At 46.2% G+C, this 20,687-nt stretch overlaps 2 protein-coding genes across 4 annotated transcripts; both read right to left on the reverse strand.

The window, feature by feature from the left end:
- Window positions 1-822: 822 nt before the first annotated feature.
- On the reverse strand, window positions 823-3,857 carry LOC102451285 (histone H2A type 2-B). The gene is made up of 2 exons (XM_006130880.4): window positions 3,755-3,857; window positions 823-3,597 (listed from the first exon to the last, which is right to left on the reverse strand). Exon 2 carries the CDS (start codon window positions 3,527-3,529, stop codon window positions 3,149-3,151), a length of 381 nt encoding a protein of 126 aa, XP_006130942.2. The 5' UTR covers window positions 3,530-3,597; window positions 3,755-3,857; the 3' UTR covers window positions 823-3,148.
- A 3,428-nt stretch (window positions 3,858-7,285) lies between these two features.
- HMCES (5-hydroxymethylcytosine binding, ES cell specific) lies at window positions 7,286-20,385 on the reverse strand. Of its 3 annotated transcripts, none has more exons than XM_006130881.4 (7): window positions 20,237-20,385; window positions 18,356-18,552; window positions 16,009-16,152; window positions 14,741-14,860; window positions 13,212-13,372; window positions 10,864-11,056; window positions 7,286-9,128 (listed from the first exon to the last, which is right to left on the reverse strand). In XM_006130881.4, exons 2-7 carry the CDS (start codon window positions 18,536-18,538, stop codon window positions 8,922-8,924), a joined length of 1,008 nt encoding a protein of 335 aa, XP_006130943.1. In that variant the 5' UTR covers window positions 18,539-18,552; window positions 20,237-20,385; the 3' UTR covers window positions 7,286-8,921. The 3 variants fall into 3 exon arrangements, with proteins under 3 accessions (XP_006130943.1, XP_075794943.1, XP_075794944.1); XM_075938828.1 differs by lacking the exon at window positions 20,237-20,385 and adding an exon at window positions 19,891-20,039; XM_075938829.1 differs by lacking the exons at window positions 14,741-14,860; window positions 20,237-20,385 and adding an exon at window positions 19,891-20,039.
- Between the last annotated feature and the right edge of the window lie 302 nt (window positions 20,386-20,687).

Here is a 20,687-nt window from a genome sequence, read left to right on the forward strand (position 1 = left end):
CAGATATCAAGCCATTTCAAAAGCAGCCAGCATTTCTCTCCTCTTCTCTTCCTCCGCCCCCCCCCCCCCCAAACATGCCTGTATCCTCTCCAGGAGTGCTGGAACAATTTGTAGCAAGCCATTGAACCAAACTGAACAGTGATGGAAACCATTGCAAGACAGATTGTTTGAAAGAAGGGGAGAGACCATTAGTGCTATTCCCCCCCACAACCCTTGTAATCATGGCTTTCTCTTCCAAGTCTTGACTTTGCAGAATGACACCCTAGATTTCTCCTGGCATACATATTGTGAGCACTCCCATAGGTACAAGGGGAAGAGGGACATACAAAACTGAAGTCTGCACAGGAACTGAATTTCTGAGGGAGGGTGGGTTAGTAGAGTCTCAGGCTTCTTTTTAACCAGCCAAGTAAGTGTTCCAATTCAGATTTGCTTTTTTAAAAAAAGTCACCTTGCAGGTCACACCTGCAGAGGTAGAGTCAAGTTTTTGAATTTGCTTCACTGGCTAGGTCAAATGAATCTACAATATCTTGCCAGCAGCAGGGATTAAAATCTGGAGAATGACTCTGTGAACCAAGCTAACAGACAGGCGTGGGGGGGGGGGGGGGGGGGGGGGGAGGAGTCAGTTGCCATGGACATTACTCTTTCACCCCAGACTGACAGGGATTGCTGGACTAAATCAGTTCTCTCCCATGCATTTCTTCCAAGAAGACAATCTTTCACAACAATAATTTTGTATCAGCCCATTTCTTCAGACAGGACAATTTCAGTGCAGGCAAAAAAATGAGGTGATGTGGTGATAACAAACAGCAAATTTGACATGCATTCAATATGGAACCAGTTTAATCAGATTTTGGATTTGCATTGTTCTTTCAGTATGACAAGTTCTGCATTTTCTAAGAATTACAAAGCAATCTCCTTTGAGTTGTACAGAATGCTGGTCCTAAAGAAACAAAACAACACAGGACACTAAGATACAGAGACATTTTAGAATCTCCATTTTCTAAACAATGGTTTGTACATAAAAAAACAACAAAAAACAAAAAACTTAATTCCCTCCCCACCCACCCCCAGCAATTGCCAGTTTACAGATAGGAAAAAAAGTCCAGTTGATCCAGTGCAACAGCAGTAAGATACAGCTGCCCAGAAACAAGAGGTTCCCCCCCTAAGCCTGCACTGAGGAGTAAAACCACAGAACTGCTCAGACAGCCAGTGCCATGTCAAGTTTACTTCTCCATTATCACTATTCTAGTAACAGACCTTTTCCACATTTCTACAATGGAGTGAAAACCCCTTCATAAAACCACTTACAGGCATCCAAATTCATCTATGCTACATTATACAGCTGAGTCAGAGCCAGAGCAAGTTAATTCATCTACAAAATTAAGAACTGATTTGATAGGTGGAACACATGCTACTTACAGCACAGACAATTGTCCATTGCACTTTAAGATTATGAAGTTTTACTGTCCAACAGCCTAGACAATGCTGCATGCACATGATTCTATCAACCTTCCACATAAACAAGCTGCCCTCACAATAGGGAACAAGGTTGCTCTTTATACCAATTTCTATAAGAACACAGCTACTATGTGTCACAAGGACTGCTAGGCTGACTTTCATGCTCATACATTATCCAAATAGCCATTTAATAAACCACCACATTAACTATATATTTGCATTATGTGAATTATAAGTTTTAAAAAAACATTAATCCATTAAGGAGGATTACAGTTAACAGATGTATAATTAGCACTTTATTTTAAGAACCAGAAGTAGTGATGAACAAAAACACTGCATGTCATTATAAAGTGCAATTAGGATACAAGTGCTAAGTCTCAGTAAAAAATAAGAGGTTCTGCAACAAAGCTATTACTGTAATCTGACCATAAAAAAGGGGGAGGAGGGCAGGGGGGGAAATAGCATCTTCCTGTCAGTGGTAAACTCATGCTCTTTTAGAATATTTTGAAGTACACCCTTTGCCTAAACTATATCGGACCCACACTAGTGAGAAATTATTAAACCCTACTAGCTCACTGAGCACATGAGCGCGCAGCCGAACTGCAACAATAGCATGATTTTGCAAGAAGGGATTCAAAAAGGTAACAGGAAAACCAAGCTAGGCTTTTACAGTTGGTGACATCTTAGCTTATACCACTGGATAAAACAAAATTTTGCATTGAAATTATGTTTCTCCTCAGAAACAGATATTTTCACATTTGGAAAGTCTCCTGATCTGCCCACCCACCATGCATTTAGGAAGTCTACTTGTGGTCACATTTATGGGGATGTGCAACAAACAGCAGGTAAGATTACCACACTCCTGAACTTCCCTACTTCTTGCATGGAGCAAGGTGAGAAATTAAGGTAGATCATTCGTGCAAAAAGTTAAGCAATGGGAGAAACCACCTTCCATGATTCTCCCATACCCCCCCTCCAAACATCTAGGTACAATACAAAGTAAATGCATTGGGATCTTTAGTTACATCCATAAACACAACATAAATAAAAGGAGTATTGACTAAGCCCAGTCTCTTCCTGCTCCAAGCAGGAGCTTTTGTTGCACAGAACGTTTGCTCTTGCAGCTAATTACACCTTCTAGGAGGAGGAGGGAGGGAAAAAAAACCAAAAACAAAAAAACCCCAACGAACCAATTATTCCTTCTCCAGAGTGCTTCTTCCACGGAAATGTGAGCAGGTCCAGAAAAAACAAGCTACCCAACCCACAGGTGCTCTGAGAACAGAGCTGTTGACCAGCAACCCAGGAAGGATAGCTTTGCAGTCAGACAGGCCAGAAAGCAACCTAGAGCGCCAGGCATGGTGCTAGCACCCGGGAAAGGGCTTTTTGTACGTCTCATTCAAATTGCTTGCTTCCTTCCTTCCATGCCTCCCCTGGGGTGCTGGAAAGGAAGGGAAAGAATCACAGGCTCATCTCATGGTGCAGTGAGCCCCCCAAGCCCCCCGCTGCAGGACTGCAAAGCTAGCACATGGGGGCAGGAGGGCAAGACCCCACTGGAGCAAAGGGGGGGGAGAAGAGAGGAGAACACGGGCGCCAGGTGGGAGAGCGGGCAGGGCGAGAGGATACCAGGGGCATGCCAGTGTCGGCTGCAGCTCATCGATTGGCTTCCTGGGAAGGTGGGTGGGCCGGGGGCTCATTTCTTGGAGCTCTGGGTCTTCTTGGGCAGCAGCACGGCCTGGATGTTGGGCAAGACGCCGCCCTGGGCGATGGTCACCCCGCCCAGCAGCTTGTTGAGCTCCTCGTCGTTGCGGATGGCGAGCTGCAGGTGCCGGGGGATGATGCGCGTCTTCTTGTTGTCGCGGGCGGCGTTGCCGGCCAGCTCCAGGATCTCCGCCGAGAGGTACTCGAGCACGGCGGCCAGGTACACGGGGGCCCCGGCCCCAACCCGCTCCGCGTAGTTGCCCTTCCTCAGCAGCCGGTGCACGCGGCCCACCGGGAACTGCAGGCCGGCCCGGGAGGAGCGCGACTTGGCTTTGGCTCGCGCTTTGCCGCCGGATTTCCCTCGGCCGGACATGGCGGGGAGAAAGGGCCGATCCCGGCAGCTGCCGCCCTGGAGGAGAGGCGCCGAGCCGGTCCCAGGGCCTGGGGGACAAACAGCGTTATCACGCGCAGCCCGCGCCTAGGAGCCACCCGCCAGGGCCACAGCGCCCCGCCCAGCCGGTTACGCGCCCCCGCCCGCAGCGCCCATTAAAGCAGACCCCACCGGCACGGAAACCTAGTCCACAGCCCTGGCCCTCACCGCCGTACTGAGCCCGATCCGCCCCTCCAGACGCCCGCAGCTGCAATGACAATAACACGCTCCGCCGCTAGCGGAGATAAATCCAAGCCCAGGCCGCCGGCCGCTTCCCATTGGCGGGCGTGAGAGCCGACCAGGCTCCCATTGGCGGGTATTCCGATCCCTGATTTGCATAGGGCTCGCTACGCCCTGCCTCGGCTTCGGATGGAGAGGCAGCTGAGACGCTGGCTGGACCGCCTGCAAAGGGAGCTGCTGGTGAAGCATATTAATGTGCAGCACCAGCGGTTGTGGGAGACGAGCTCTTTGGCTGCCTTACAATGCGAAGTGATGCACTAGCGAAAGGATATTTCTTCCCTTGCCTCGGCTATAGCTCTTTAAGCAGTCACACTAGGCTTCTTTACCCCTTGATCTGCTCCGTACCAAGCTCGGGGAAAACCCTCTCTGCTTGAGTTCACCTTCCAGTCCTGCTCTAAACACCACTTCTTTGCACTGGGCTGCACGCTGCTCCAGCAGTTCAGTGACTCACTGCGGTGCCTACCTCTTTTTATGTACAATATTTCTCTTTCTCTCCCACGGATGGGCCAATCGCTTTGGTATTGGATGGTAGGAATTGGGGTGTCATAAGCAAGAATTTGTTTCTCTCTATTGTTATGACAAAGATAGGCAGGTAGATTTTGCACCAGGATAAATGACTGCTGATTTGCAGGACAGAGCAGCCTAGTAGTGTAAGCCGGGAACTAAGAAGGATGAAGCCTCATATTCTAATTGTAAATCTAATACGGCCTCGCTCTAGCCCTTAGCCTTTACCTTTCTGAGTATCAGGTTCCACACCTTTAACTTTTCCCAGGGCTGCTATGAAAGGTAATAATGGACATAGGACACATATACATGTGGAGCACTTAAACTTGAATGAAATGTTTATAAAACATTTGGAAGAGCCAAATCTGTGTTAAATGCTCTAGAAATAAACAACATATGCAAACCTGCCTGTATGAGCCAAAGCAGGGGTGGGCAATAATTTTTGAGCTAGGGGCCACTTCAAAGCCCCGCAGGCTGCTCCAGAAGGGGCAGGGCCTCATATGGAAGGGATGGGGCATTGGTTGGAAGAGGCCGAGCATTTAAATAGCAGGAGTTGAAAGGGCTCTTGCCTCCCAGGCATCATGTTAGCGGGAGACAGGAGCTGTGAGCCCTTTCACTTCCTGCTCTTTAATGAGCTTGTTGCTTCTGGCCTCACTGATAGCATGTTGCCTGGGAGCTGGGGACATGGGAGCCCTTTCAACGGCTTCTATTTAAAGGGTTCACACCTTCCCTGGGGCTGTTGAAAGGGCTAGCTGGGCTCCTGCTCCCAGGCAATGTGCTAGGGGGTGGGGCATGGAACAGCCGCACGGGCCAGATCAAAGCCATAGGCAGGCCGGATAAGCCCTGTTGAGGGGCTTGTACCCACCCCGAGCTAGAGTCTACCCCTCCTATTCAACTATGCTATTTTCACTACACTGGTGAATTTTGTGTTGTTCCAAATTCCAGGCTTATCTTCATGAAAGTGGGTTGAAGCCAACCCAATGGAAGGGGAGGCATCTGGAAAGACTCGTTTATTGAAATAAAAAGGGGAATGCTTTAGATTACCAGTTGTAACAACTGTAAGTACCACCACTAGTACCTGTCCTGCTGGTACTGGAGGGATGAAGAGCTTCTGCCTGCAATGCAGCAGGCCTCTGAAATTGAGGTTTTTTGAAAGGTGTCTCAACAGAATGACACTGTAAACCACACATAAAAGAGCAGCCAGTAGATCAGCCTCCCTATTTTTTGAAAGCTGTGACCAGGCTGTGGGGTAGGCCATAGAGGAGCAAGCAGTCTCCCACCTTCTCAAACATTCCTAACACACACATTTACCAGCATTGCTCAGGTCCTTAGGAAGGGCTCAGGGCACGGGGCTGGGAGTTGTGCAGGAGCCATAATGGGAAGAAGGTGAGGGGGGGATCTGGGCAGGAGAGAAAGAGAGAGAGAGTGCGTGCGTGCACTAACCCCCCACCCAAGATTACCAGGGCTGCATGGGCAGTGTGTGAAGGGAGGGCTAGGGGAGAACCACCATGTAACTGCTGAAAAAGTATGACACCAATCATGGTCATTTAAAAAAAAATAAGTAACAATGTCTGAATGGAGATACATTTGATTTGAAAATAGACTTAAGTTTAAAGGTTATTTAAAGATGACAGTATATTGGCAGACTTACTTGGCATTTCCTGGGTCCAACCTGGGGGGAGGCCTCCTGCCAGCACTCCCCAGGCCAGTCCAGGACCAAAGCAGGGGGGAGAAGGGAAGGGCACTGGCCAGCCCAGGGTTTGGGATTGGGGAAGGGTGCTGGCCCAAGGTCAGAGCCCAGCTGATTTGACAGATGGGAAAATTGAGGCAGAGATTATGACTCACTCAAGGCAACAAAGGAGTATTAGGAGGATTAGAATTCAAAAATTCCTGATTGTCCAGTCCTGTCTTCACCTCATTCCTCCCTCCATTAGTAGCAACAATTAATTTTAAAACAATTATTAAATGCATGCTTGTGACTTTTTGTGTAAGCCTGTCCTATAATGGTTGCAGTCTACAGCCAATGTTCTGAACAGGGGCAGCAAAGTCATTCTGCCTAGAGAAGAAATTACTTGGCAGGGAAGAACTCTACTTCTCACTTTCTGTGGGTTGCTTGCTGAAGCCCAGAAATGGCTTTGAATTTCAGGCAACAATTCTAAGAACCACAAATCAAGCCCTTTGATTTTTAGAGTCTGGAATGGGACTGAATGTAGGTAAATAAATTATTTTGTCTTGACACAAATGATGGCAGGGAAATAGACTGCAAAACTGTTTTTGGCTAATTTATATTAAGCATGGACAAGGGGAAACCCTAAATCCACCAATCTACCAATCATCCATAGCTCCTCAAAGATGTCAGAAATAGGGCTCGATGGTGCATTTTCCCAATGACTGTAACAGGTTATTATAAGATTTTGATATATCTTGGATCCAGTGTGATATTTTGAATAGAACTCATTTTCTTCTGGTATGGATTTGGTTCTCCTCTATTTAATGATATTTCACCACTACTGGATGCTCTAAGGGCTACTGCTCAACTGTCCTCCCCCAATACTCTCCCTAACACCTACGAAGCATCTGTGAATGGTTACCGGGTGATGCTTACCAGTTATGGTTAACAGGTGGGCGGAAGCAACTCCTGCCCACAGTAGAAAGGGGCCACTTCAGCCTGTCTGCAGGCCCCCATCCCCGTTTATTCAGTTAACCTGTTAACTGAGATTTTACTGTGAAGCTCCCTTAGAACAAAGCAGTTCTGAGTGGTGTCATCAATCTGCCATCTAAGAATATTTTATTTTGCAAATAAACTCTTTTCTGCAAATAAAGTCTTACAGCTCACTATACTCTATGAAGTCTCTCTTTTACCAAGGGCAAGGAAGACAAACTACTCACATTACTTGTGGACTAGATGATTATGGATTGATGACAGGTAGAGCAAGACAGACAAACACAGAAACACATAAGCCAACTGATCACTTTATTTTCTACAAACTGTTTCAAACACAAGTAAGCAATGCTCTCCAGAGATCTCCCACATGCTGCTAAGATCTAACATATGACTGACACTGCTTGTTCAAGTCCCAGACCAAAGACAAAAAAATCACTTTAGTACTTGACACTCCAGTGATCTACCTACTCAAAAGAGTGATTGTTCTCTCTCTGGATCAAGGATTCAGAAAATATTCTCTAAATCTTAAAATCCTATTAACACAAATATTGCACAAACATAATGGCCAAGACAAGTTTTCCCACTCCACTCCCCACTAAAAATAAAGCTAGCAATTATGGCTGCCACAAAGAACAGATTAAATCCAGTAATTCCCAGGGACTTGCTCTCTAAGGTCATGCCAACACATTAAAGCTTGTTTTTCAGTGATACTGAGTACCTACAGCTCTACTGACTTCGTTTGGTGCTGTGGGAGCTTGGCACTTCTAAACATCAGGACTTTTTCCTCTTTAAATTTACCAGTGTTGCTACTGTCAATGTGAGGTCTTGAATAGACAATATGTGCCATTTTTACCATTATGTCATCTATTCCTGCTCAAAGCCAGGTTAGACAACTGGTTAAAATACTGGTTCATGTCTACATTATAACTTCTGTTGCTACTACCAGCAGTAGCAACAGTGGGAAATTTCAGGGGATAATTCTAGTAACTTCTACAATATTACAATACTACTGGGAAAGGGTTTTCAAAGCAGCCCTTGACAATAGTACACAGACTTCATAAAGGTAGGTCAGGCTATCAGAAATGTGAAACAATGAGCATGGAAAAGGATTTAAAGGTAAGGACAGTTTTTACTTTCACCAGCAAAACTGTCTTAAGGCATTTCTCTCTCTCACAGACACACCAACCCTATACAACCCCATTGCCACAGTAGAACACTTCCTCAGTTTTAAAAGGCACCTGGTTCCCATGGCACTTGTTTCCAGAATCTTGAATATCCTCCTTTCCACATATATCAGGATCTCACTGTTCTGAAACTCTTATGCAGAGGCCCATCAATGTTTTCCATGCTGACACAAAGTAAGGCAGTGTTAGCCCTTAAGAAATGGAGCTACATCTCTGATTTAAATACTAGTTTAACATAGAATCTTTAGTTCATTTTTTGGCTGCATAAGTTCTCGAGCATCAAAACATCAAAAGTACCCAAAATATAGACATTATCTAGGAGAATTAACACACAGGAGAGCCATCTGAATAACACTTCATGAAAGAATTCCACTCAGTTCTTCCGTTCCTCACTCAATAGGAAGAACATGGATTGGGTTTAAATGCCTTCCCCCTGAGTATGTGATCCATAAGTGTTCCTAAGGCAGGTCAGTATCAACCAGGTGAAAACACTGGTGGGGAGGTGAGCATTGCATATTAAATCAATTTCCCAGTTAGTGGAAGATAGGAAAGTTTTAAAAACCAAGCATTGCTCTCCTAAGATCAGTAAGCCATCAGCACAAGGACATCAAGCTACAAAATCACATCAGTGCTAGAAATCAAATTTAAATGCTCAATGCACACAAAGTCAGAGATGTCTTGGTACCGGTCTGCAGGATCTAACAGGCTAACATACGCGTTCTATTCAGAACTGAAAGTCAGTTCACTGAGTTTTGGGCTTCTTTGCACAAGGATCCTCCTCTTCCTTCTTCAGCCACTGTTGCATTAAGCTTGCACTGCTTCTCTTGGGTGTAGCAGTAATCTGGATGAACTGACTGGACCATCTAGGCAAATCATCTTCCTCTTTCTTGGGAGACTTGTTTTTTAACCAGTTCAACATCATTTTGCTGCTAGTACTGGCTTTGGTCTCCTGGAAGGACAAGTTATATTAAAAGAAAAATAAGCAGCACAGAAATAGCTGGTCATATATGCAAGGCACATTAGAAAATGCCCATATGGGTACTACTTCAATGAGCTGGTCCAGTCTCAGAATGGGGAAGGTGCAGCAGCATCATTCCCTACACTACAGTAACACAGCCTTGCACAAGGTTCTCATGCAAGTCCCAGTCAGATTAATCTAAATGCCATTCAGGTCAGAATATACCTTATTAAGCAGAGTGATCCTGACACTTTGCAATATGTTTTATTTCTGGAAGAGCAGGAAAAGGAATGGGAATCTTTAACGGGCCTTCAAACATTAAACACTACAGTGACCCTCTCTCCAGTTGGGGGTAGATGGCCATCTACAGCTCCTTTTGGAGTTCCTCAGAGCCATCCTGAATCAGTTAGAAGGGGTAGATCAAGAATCTCAAAAAGGCACAAACTACTGCTCATTCTTAGGCATAGAGTGATCTGTCAGTCCCTAATTAAGAGCTAAGCAAAACATGCAGTTTATTCAGGGGCAGCAAGTAATTCAGCAGTTAGGGTAGGTTATCCCTACCCCATCATCCTGGTCTCTCCCGTACTCTTCCACTCGAGGTTCCAGCCCTCTCCCTCTCCCCTTCTGCTCCTCATCAGAGCCCAGAAAACCATCAGCTGCTGCTCCCTCCCCACTCCATGCCAGCACTCCCGTGTCTAACCACCCTTTCCGACTTCAGTCATGGAGCACCGGGCACACAGTGTGGCTGCAGCACCTCCAATCCCAGCCCCAAAGTGTGAGCTGGGCAGTTCCATCACAGTGCCCATAACCTCAGCCCCAGAGCATTAAGCAGACAGTTCAGTCACATTGCCCTCAACCCCAAAAATGGAACGCAGAGCAGGTGGCAACACCCCCTGAGACTAGCCCCAGAGTGAGATGCGCAGCATGGCTGCAGCATCTCCCAAACTCAGCCCAGGAGTGAGCGCTTTTGCCATAGCACCTCCAGTTGAAGCACCAATCAGGGTGCCAATCTTAGCCTCCACAAGTCCTGGTGGCAGGCCCAGCCCAAGCCAGTCCTGGGCCACAAAAGAGCAGGAACTCACAAGCACTCCTGGGAGTGGTGTGGGCAGGGCCACACCCGGCTGTACTGGAAGTCTCAGTCTCCCACTCCCTGACACCCATTGCCCACAAATTTATTCTCTTATATTCTATCAGGGCCAGCCCGGGATCAATGACGTTGCAGGCAAGGAGTCTTTGGCACCTCCTTTCACTGGTTAAACTTTTGAATACTTCGTTTTTTATTGTATTTGTAGCCCATTTCACAACTTTGATGCATGATTTATCCTGCAATATGAGGATACATTTGCACACTAGGATATGTAAATCTGTATTTAGATTTTACTTCCACTTTCCCTTTAGTTTCTAACCAATGAAACAGCACCCTGAGCCTAGTGACCCCTATGCCCTGCATCCAGATGGTTTCCTGAGTGGTCTGTCCTTAAATCAGGTCCTGATTCTACAGCCTCTGCTTTCTCCTCTGTAAAAGGCCTTTCTGGCCCGAACCATCTATGCATCTAAAATAATTTATCCCAAATTTCAATCTCACAGGCAGGTTTAATTCATTAATGTCTGTAAGAAGCAGTGAGATCCTCAAAGAGATGTAGACAAAGAACAAAGTACTATTCTATTTATTATTAAACAGTATTATGGTAGGGAAGTCTGATTTATGTCATTCACCAAATCTCACCTTCTTCAGTTCTAACTCAATGGGAGCAAGGCATTCTGGTGTATTGTTTCTGGAGTTGTTTACTATAGCAGAAACTGGATGGAAAGCAATGTTCTCTGTAGAGTGGATGAGCCTAAGGGCTTCCTGCGTTGGTACCTCTGGAAAGTCCAACCATTTCCTGATAGCCTCATCCCCATCCAGGATAGCTGGCATCCTAAAACATGGGAGGAGAGGGAAAAAATCTTAAGACCACATAGACACACACAACTTACCTGCCACATGGCAGGATTGAGTGATTTGGGTGCAAGCCAAACTAAGATCCAGAATTAACATAATTCAGACTCCAGCTATATGGGGATTAAATGTGTTGGCAATAATTATTAGAACTATTAGCATGTTAAGGACTGGCTAGAAGGTACAAAGACCTCATTTCTGAAGCCTTAGGGAACGACTAAGCAAAACAGTATTTTTCTGTGAGGCAAACTGTGCTAACTTCACCAAAGCAGCCTGCTTCCCCAGAGAAGGCAAAGAGTTCTGTCAATCACTTGGCAGGCCTATGAGCAACTTAATTCTTATTGCTACTGGCAAAGAGACAAAGTGATTTATGGCAAGGGCAAGATTCAGTGACTTGAAACAAATAATTAATGTTCTAATGTACTTCTCTAGGGCTATGTCTACACTATAGGCTTCTTGCACAAGAACAGCTGTTCTTGCACAATAACTTGCAGGGCATCCACACTACAAGCCCATTCTTGCACAAGAAAGTTTTCAATAGATCGTCAGAAGAGAGGGCTTTTTGCACCAGAATTATTCCTCTCCCCACGAGCTCTTGTGCAAAAAGGCTCTTCTTGCACAAGAAACCCCAATAGCTAAAATGGTCATCAGAGCTTTCTTACGCAAGACAGTGTCCACACTGCCACAGACACTCTTGCGCAAAAGCACGTCTCTTGCACAAAAGCACATTGCAGTGTGGACGCACTCTTGCGCAAGAACTCTTGTGCAAAAAGTTCTTGCGCAAGAAGCCTGCAGTGTAGACATAGCCTAGGAGAATCAGGCAGAAAAAGCATGAAAGAACTCTTAAACTGTGTGTTCTTGGCATTATCAGGGTTTTGTACATAAGCAATAGAGTCACACTACCTGCTCCACACAGCACGAGTAAAGGGAAGGTTCCCATGTTAAGGGAGGGTTTTTGGACAAGCACTCCCCACTAATCTCTGTCATCATGTGTGACGTAGTGGGGACTGCATTCACTGTTTTGCTTTGCTATGCTGTATGTGATTCCTACTGTCCTGTGCTGCTCTGTAATGACTCTGTGTGTGTAGTGCCCAGTGAGGGATGGGCTCTTTGGGTGAGAACTCCTGAGGGAAGGCATGTAGGGAATGGCCCAGGCCATCCTATCCCGATCCTAGGGGGAAGATGCAACAAGTCATAGTCAGATAACACCTTGGGCTGGGGAAGCAGTACAAAGAAAGAGGCTGGGCTGCACAGGGGGCTGGAACCAATTGCTGGGTGTTTTTTTGACTGGCTTAAGGAGAAGGGACACTAGCTGGCTTGGGGGGCTGGACAGGGGCCTAGAGCCCCGGCTCTGGGCCCCCTAACCTCAAGGTGGATTGTACTGAATGCTCCTGGTTCATGTAACAAGTCTGTGCTATGCTGTGTCCCTTGTGAACCAATAAACCTTCTGTTTTACTTGCTTTTGTGGGAGAAAAATCAAATAACTCCAATTGTGTCAAAGGGGGGACTGTGCAGAAATCAAAACTCTCTGAAAGAAAACTGCTGTAAGGGTTAAAAAGTTTTCCAGATCTCTCTCCCTGTAACAGAGAGAAATCAAATTAGCTCTAATCAAAGACCCTTACAAATGACTGTCTCAAATTCATGGATACTCCTAGTCTGTCACAATTTGTCATGTAAACCCTTATCTTTGTCACAGTTTGCCTTGTAGACTCCTCCACTCAAGTTCTCATGTGGCTTTGTGTACTGTAAAAACTTACTTCTAGCACTCCTGGGGTGAACAGAAGTCTCAGAGTACTTCTGCTGAGACTTTGATATGTTAAAGAAGAACAATCCACAACTGAACTGTCTAAGCATTCTGTATATAGGATACCTGAATCTGTCTGTCAGGGCTGCTGCTTCACTCTTGGAAGTGACAGCCTGCATGCATGCATCATAAAGTTTTCTCTTCTAGGTTTCTCTCCTGCCTCACTGATTTGACCTCCAGCCTCGGACCCTTCTGGGGGCTCTGTACCCCAGGGGAGCGAGATTTCCCCCTCACTGTCCAGGAGAGTCACATTTGACAGCAGATGGGAGTGCAGGCCCAGTGACTGACACCACACAATCTCTACAATCCATAGCCAGTCAATCTCACTTGCCTGTTATGAATGGCACTTAAGCTTTTAGAAGCATCTACTGTGATGATGGTGTAAGTGTACAATGCATCCCCTCCACCAGGGGGCTCCCAGCAATCAAAAATTCCAGCCATGGTAAGTAACTTCCAGCTTTTCCACTTTTCATCATCATCTTTCCCATCTGCCTGAAAAAGACAAAGAATGATCACAAATTTTCCTAACCTCCTTTTTATGATAAGTCATTTCAATACAAAGTTATTTAAAGGCAAAAAACAGTGAAAACCATTGTCAGTCAGATTGAGTCAGCCTCATTTGCTATTTTAATTACACTTCTATTTCTACGGATGTGTACTCAAAAACTTTATTAGGAGCCTCGTCTCACATTGCTACTTTTCCCCTTCAATATTATCCACCTGTGCATTGTATATTATTACTTTGGAAATTATTGTGAGGTCACAGGAAAGGAGCAAGGATAAGCAACAGAAACAGGTAAGATCTTCCAAGTAACAATTAAATTTTCGAGGGGGGGGGGGGCACTAACAAGGGAAGAAAGCACAGCATGCAGAAGAGTTTGAGACTATTCAAAACTGTACTCTGTGAAATTTTATCAAGGGCCATTGACTTCAATGGGAGCACTGTGTGCTCAGAACTTCTCTGGAGCAAGCCCTATGTTAGAAGAGTTAGGGAAGCACACTGTAGTAGATCAAAAGGCCGTGCACAGACGGCAGCTTTGGGTATATCATCCAACTTTACAGCAACAGTTCCAAACATCAGAGAAGCTCATCTTTCTGCACTGCCTCCAATATCCTGTGCCTGAACCTTAATCACAAACACAAATGGAGTAAGCAGGAATTTATAAAATAATTATGTTATCCTTCAAGATAAATAACTAATTAATACAGGTTGAATCTCTCTCATCCAGGACTCTGTGGTCTGGCAGCATTCGCAGTCTAGCAGGACCACAGATGTTGCTAGACCAGAGAGCCCTGGCCACAGAAGTTGAGAGCGTCTGGGAGTGGAGCTGGTCTGGCGGACAGCAGCCTGCAGGGCCAGTGACGTTGGGGTAGAAAGCCTGGAGAGAGACTGCAGCTCCACAGAGGATGGGGGCAGGGAGCCCCAGGAGCATCTGCAGCCTAGAACAGGGCTGGGCAGAGGGGACAGGGAACCCAAGTGTGGCTGCTGCCTTGCATGGGGCCCGGTGGCTGGGAACCCTGGGAGCAGCTGCTGTTCCACGTGAGGCAGGAAACCGCAGGAGCAGCTGCCACCCCACAAAGGACCAGGAGAAGAGCCCCATGAGTGGGCTGGGGGCAGCAGAACCAGGCAGGTGGGACGGAGGAGGTCAGGCCTCCAGGTTCTCTTGAGGCAGCAGCCAGGTGGGGAGCTCCAAGAGAGCCCGGATGCCTGACATTCCCTGGTCCAGCAAATACTTATGTTTGGAACCACTCAGGTCTTGAGGGTGCCAGACCAATCTGAATTTCTAAAGCCTTTTCAAACCAAAAAGTGCTATATCTCATTGCTGAATAGTAAAACAACTGCTGCTGGGAATCCAGTACCGTTTCTTGCTTGGGTTGTGGGAAGTAAATAAAATAGGGTTGCTTCTTTCCATTGTGCTGCTGCCATTCATAGAATCCATCTGCCAGCACTACACAGCGCCTGCCCTTTACCAGAGGTCCCTTTGGGAAGAGAAGATTTGACCATGTCACAAAATCAAAGCAGATGGCAGCTTGGAAGGCATTAAAATAAAAGAAACATTTGTTAGAGTGAGAAAACAAGGGGAGAACAAAGGCCATTACTGAAGTATAAGGAACACATTTCTTTATAAACCTTTTCATATTCTATAAATGATCCTCAAATGCATAGACATTAAAGCTATAGGGCCACACTGGGGTTGTGTTCACATGAAACTATCCTCTGTTCTCAGAGTTTATGTCACTATTAAAAGCTCTTGATGAAATTACACTCTTATTATGTAGTTAATTAGTATATATGTGGCTTATACATTGTAATCTGATAGTGTCCCCTAACCACCTTGGAATTAAAATGCATTAATACATGCTGGTAGCAGCATGAAAGCTCAACACTAGCACATGATGGAATTCTGGTATTTCCATCCCATTCAGGAAGTTTAATTTAGTTTAAAATATGTCACTGTGTTTAAATGGTACTCTGCCTACTCCCTTTCATTAATATCAATGGCAGATAAATATCAAAGCTTTCACCCCACATCAAAATCAAGCTGGAGATGTTCTGCAAGTAATACTCAAGGTAATTCTAAGAACCTTTATCTCCCTGAAGGTTATGAGTAGTAAGACACAATAATCCTTCATGTTCTCACCTTCCATCCTTTAGTGTGTGACAGAACCCTCTTTTAGAGTCTCCCACCAAATAGCATACCCACCTTTCAGGAGAGGAGGGGCAGGATAAGCATACCTGTAGAGCTTCTCGTACTGCAGCCCAATTAACAGATACGCTTTTTATTAATATAAAATAGTAGCTTATTCTCAAAGCTTTTTTTCTATAGAAAGAATGCCTTTGTTTTCTCCAGCCTGAGCCATGCTTGAATCAAACAGCAGGTTATCTTCAGGCCACTTGGTCAAATACAGCAGGCAAAAAGCTATGCTTTCGATGAAACTGAGAGACTAGACTGTACAATGTGTCACTCAGAAGGATTTTATTTTCTGTGCAAGAGGTTGGTGGTAGCCAATACTTATTAGGAAGATGCTTTGGCCTCTAACAAGTCATTAGTAGCACTGCCTGGAGCTGATGATTAAAGTCTTTTGTCTCTCAAGACTCATTAAATGCAAGAATATCGTAAACTTACCTTGTAGGAGAGTTTCTCCATCATGGTATCACTGCGACAGTTGGAGGTTTTATACTGCATTTTGGAAGGGTCAGATTCTCTAAACCAGGATGGGACCAGTCCCCAGCGCATAGCCGCAAGGACACGTTCAGAAGAGTCAGCATCCTTTCACATAAAATAGAAAAGCACCTAATGCCAGTACACGCAGAACAGTAGCAGACAGCAAATTACAAAGTAATCAAAGCATTTCATAGCTGACTTTCCATTATACAGTAGAGACTATACAACTATTAGCAGATAGCCTAACAAGAAAACAGGAGCTTTCAGATAACAAGTAATATCTTACATTTTAAGATTACTTTCTGACATGAAAGAAATTGTTGGTTGCTTTTCTGCTAGTTATTTGGCAATTCTACCACTTTTACTTTGAATGGGTGTGAGAATATACTCAATGCTAATTAGGGATGTAAAATCCCATTTAATTAGTTAACTGGCTAAACATTAAGTTTAATTGGTTAACCAATTAAATGGGGGGACAGAGGGCTGGTCTGGAGTGTCCCCTCCACCATGAGCAGGGGCTTCTCCATTCTCCATAATTGCGGTGCACCTGGGTAGGGTCTGCCATGCACAGGGGGAGGGGGGACTTTTTTGACGGGGCTGGAGCACTCCCTGTCCACAGCAGGTGGGGGGCTGCTCCAGCCCCCGACAGTTAACTGTAACTGGTAAGCATCAGCATCCCAAAGACTGGTGTGTGACTGCAAACACAAATGATTAAAACGTAATGTGTAAGTATTTCTCCTATGAGAAAGTCATTGAAAATATGCAAGGATTAATTTTCAGAGTGAACAATATGCAAAAAAGGCTATTTTGAAAAAATATATAAACATTACTGAGTATAAGCAGCATTCACTATTTAATACAATATTTGCAATTACTAGTAAATTTGCAATTTTTACTTTAGTAATACTATTTGGGGATCTACCACTCTGAGCATATTATACATTCTGTCCTACCAAAAAAGTCCCAGCAACATTATCATGAAAGGGCCTTCCCCAATGCTGTGAATAATTATAAAAGGAAATTGTTAGGTTCCTTAATTTTTTATTTTAATAAATCCTTACAAACGTTACAAACAGTACATTTGTTTTAATTTTTTGAGCATATTTAAAATCAAACTTACTTTCCCTGTGCACAGTTTTGCATTTTTTCTCAGTTTGGACAATGGAAACAGACTGTGGGTTTCACTTCTGCTTCTAGTAAGTGTCTAGTCAAATTCACTTTCTTATTTTCAGGTGAAAGTCAAAAGCTGCAATGTTTGGGTGGCTAACACCATAGGCAAATGATTTATTGAAAAAAGTTACGTATGAACAAAACTATGTTGAAACGTTTCTATTGGCTTCCGTTTTATAAAACCTTTCATGCCTACAAGCAAAGAAATGCACAAACCAAACTGTTTCTACTTTGATTGTGTAAATAAAGTGTATCACACTGTCCCCAAATAGTGAATAAGTATAGAAAGTAGCTTACTAAAGATGACTGGATGATCAGATGTTTGCTTATGTTCATAATTAGGTTGCTGGTGTCCTTGAGACCACTACCTATCATACTGACCAACACACTACCTCATTGGTGGAGGAGTACAAGGAAACAATCAGCCTACATACATCATTTTTCTCTGGTCTTATACACTGCCTAAAGTTCCTTGGGACAGGGATCCATCTTTTTTGTTCCATGTTTGTGCAGTGCCTAGCATAATGGGATCCTGGTCCATAAATTGAGCTCCTAAGCACTACAATAATACACATATTTATACAATAAATATGCATGTTTCTAGCACCATCTTCTTCTGCTTTGTGCTCTCATCAGCTATTGCGTGAGAACTGTGGAATTTTGAGTAGAATATTTAAGCAGGAAAGTAAAGAAAGAAGTAGTTTTTCAAACTACTACGCAGGTATATTGGCTTAGAATGATAAAATATTGACTTTTTTTTAAAATTTCACATTTAAACATTTCTGGTTCTACAAACTAAGCGCTTACAACAAATAACTAATACCTGACATTTCAGCAGAACTTAAAATACCTTTTTACTGTAGAAGCAGGAACATAAATAGAACCTCTAATACGTGTGTACTGAAGAGTCTGAAGTGTCAGTATGAATTCTTGCAAAGCATATACTAGCACTAGGAGTTTGGAGACACAGAACTAAACTACTAAGACTTGGAAAGATGGCATCAAAATTAATGTAAAAATGTTTATATGCAATTTGTCAAGTACAGTTGAGAAATATATAGTAATCCCCTTCAAACTTCTGTTATTGTACACGATGAACCATAATTATGCTGAGTATTTTGTTTTGCTTGAAGGTTACCTTCTCAAAGTGTCGTCGGGAAAGCAGCACAGGACTGTTGGACTGGGGACTCTTATTGTAGGAAGGGCTGTATTTATCAGCATCTCTCCATTCAGGGTGTCTTGTTCTACCATGGATATCACGGTACACACAGGCTCGGCGGATGCCATCTGCTCCTAGAGCGCAGGCCGTGCGCCCACACATACTTCAGGAGTTTCCTAGAGGGGAAGGACGTTACCTGCTTTGGAACAATCGTCTGAAAGCTGATTTCAGGTGACAGAGCATGATCACATTTCTCCTTCAAATTGGATACAAAATAAGCAATTTTATGTCTTCCCCAATGACTCAGACCTTGTCTACTCTATCTCAAGGTGTCAGGACTTTGTGCAGAACCCAAAAGCTTGCTGCTGGATATTGTATAGACAAAGCTCCTAAGACTTTAATAATCTAAGTAAATAACGAACAGATGAGAGAATAAGAGATGAATGACTAAAGTGTCATATTTAATGTGAACCACATATTCCATGGGCTATTTAATGCTTGATTTGCCCAGTCTATGGTGTGAACTCTTCTTTTAGTGGGATAACTAAAGATTGAGGTTGAACAACGTTCAGTGGAGCAAGGGACACTGCAAGGACACATGCTTAAAGCTATCTTTAATTGTAACACCTTGCTCAGATAGCAGGAATAGATGCTCTGAAAAAAACCCCTCACAAGATAGATTGGTGTTGCTGCCCAAAATATCCATTGAAACAAACCCTTAGACACAGTGTGTAGGAGGGGAGCCCTTTGTTCCCCAGTATTTATTTTAACCATACGTTTAAACCTACAGGAATCAGTAAGTTGGGAGGGGGGATTGGCTGCATGTAGCACAAGTCTGGGAAACACCGTTCTGGGTCACTCCACTGTTGGACTGGGCCCCTCCCTAGCGGAGTGATGTGAGGCCCTGCCCAGAGGAGGACGGAAAAGGGGGCCCCCTGCCTGAGAGGATCCCTGCCCAGCAGGAGGTCGGGGGGGGGGGGGGGGAGGGACTGAGAAAGGTTGCTGTGGGGGGAGGGGGAAGTGCAGGGAAGGAAGCTGCCCGGCTCCTTGCCCGGCAGCTGGGGGGAGGTTCCGGGAGCGCTCCCTGCCAGAGGAAGGGGGAGCTGAAAAGCTCCCTGCACGGGGACTGACGGGTCTCCAGTGGGGGGGGGGGGGGGGGGGGGGCAGAGCGTTGCCTCGGGGTCCTATTTGAGGAGGGTAAATGAGGCAGCAGGAGTCCCTGCCCCGGGACTAGGGGGGGGGGATCCCCAGTGGTGTCAGGGGAGCTCTAGGGCTCCTGGCCCAGGGAACGCGGGAGGAGATGGGAGTCCCTGTCTGAGGGAAGCAGAAAGGCTCCTGCCGGGGGGAGGGAAGACGCCGGGGGGGGGGGGGCATTCCCGCCCAGGGGCTGAGGGGGGCAGGGAGGGGCCCTGCCCGGCGTACGCTGGCCCTAAGGTGGGCTGCCGTTGGGGTCGCCTCGGTCTCACGCGGGCGGCTCCGCCGCCGAGCCCCGGGTAGGTCCCGCTCCCGCTCACCTGCCGTCACCTCAGCCCGCCCGCGCCTGCCGCCAACAGCCCGGCCGGGGGCGGGTTCGAGCCGTCGTCTGTGAGTGGGCGGCGACGGGCACGTGACTGGGGTGCTGCCCACGGCGCGCGGCCTGCCCCACGCACTGGCGGGGGAAGGCGGGGCTCGGAGCGGCGCCGCGAGGCTTCTCCCCCCTCCCCGGGAGCGCAGCCCCAGCTCCCCGCTGCATTGAGGCCCGGGGCTTTGCCGGGCTCGCCCCACTCCCAGCACCCGCTGCGGGAGAGCCGGGCGCAGGCTGGGGGAAGGGCCGCGTTTGGGAGCTGGCCAAGGTGAGGAGGGGAAGTAGGGCCCCTCTACCCCTCTTGGGTGGGGCTCCAGGCCCCCAGGTCTGCCTCGCTGCGGGGCTCCGTGGGTACAGCCCGGACGCACTCTCAGTGGCGCTCTGCCGTCCCTCGGTGCAACGCACCGTGTAAACCCACAGTCAGGCCTGGATGGCGCGACTGTGTCATCAACCGCATCGGCGTGCCGGGCCCAGTCCGAGCTGGTGGGACGGGCGTGCCTGTCTCCCGGCCGTTGTCAGCTACACATCTCCGGGAAAGACCTTCCCAAACCCTCCCTTCGCGGTCAGGGTCTGGGCCCGTAGGACTTGTGGTCTGCTGCCCACTCAGCCTTGTGTATTGCTGCAATTCCCCTACTGGTGCTGCTGATGCAGCAAAAGGGGAAATGGTACCTCTCAGGTAAGAAGAAACACAGAGTTTTCTTCTAGCTGACAGACTGCTGCAGAAGCTTCAGGCTAGCACCAGGGATT

Source organism: Pelodiscus sinensis, chromosome 11 (assembly GCF_049634645.1).
Source record: "Pelodiscus sinensis isolate JC-2024 chromosome 11, ASM4963464v1, whole genome shotgun sequence".
Classification (NCBI taxonomy): Eukaryota; Metazoa; Chordata; order Testudines; family Trionychidae; genus Pelodiscus; species Pelodiscus sinensis.

Coding starts and splice junctions, on each gene's coding strand:
- LOC102451285 (XM_006130880.4), bottom strand. CDS start 3,529: ATGTCCGGCCGAGGGAAATCCGGCGGCAAAGCGCGAGCCAAAGCCAAG.
- HMCES (XM_006130881.4), bottom strand. CDS start 18,538: ATGTGTGGGCGCACGGCCTGCGCTCTAGGAGCAGATGGCATCCGCCGA. Junction 14,861..16,008: donor TGGAGAAACTCTCCTACAAG/GTAAGTTTACGA, acceptor CTCTTCCCAAAG/GGACCTCTGGTAAAGGGCAG. Junction 11,057..13,211: donor TTAAGTGCCATTCATAACAG/GCAAGTGAGATT, acceptor CCCATGTTTTAG/GATGCCAGCTATCCTGGATG.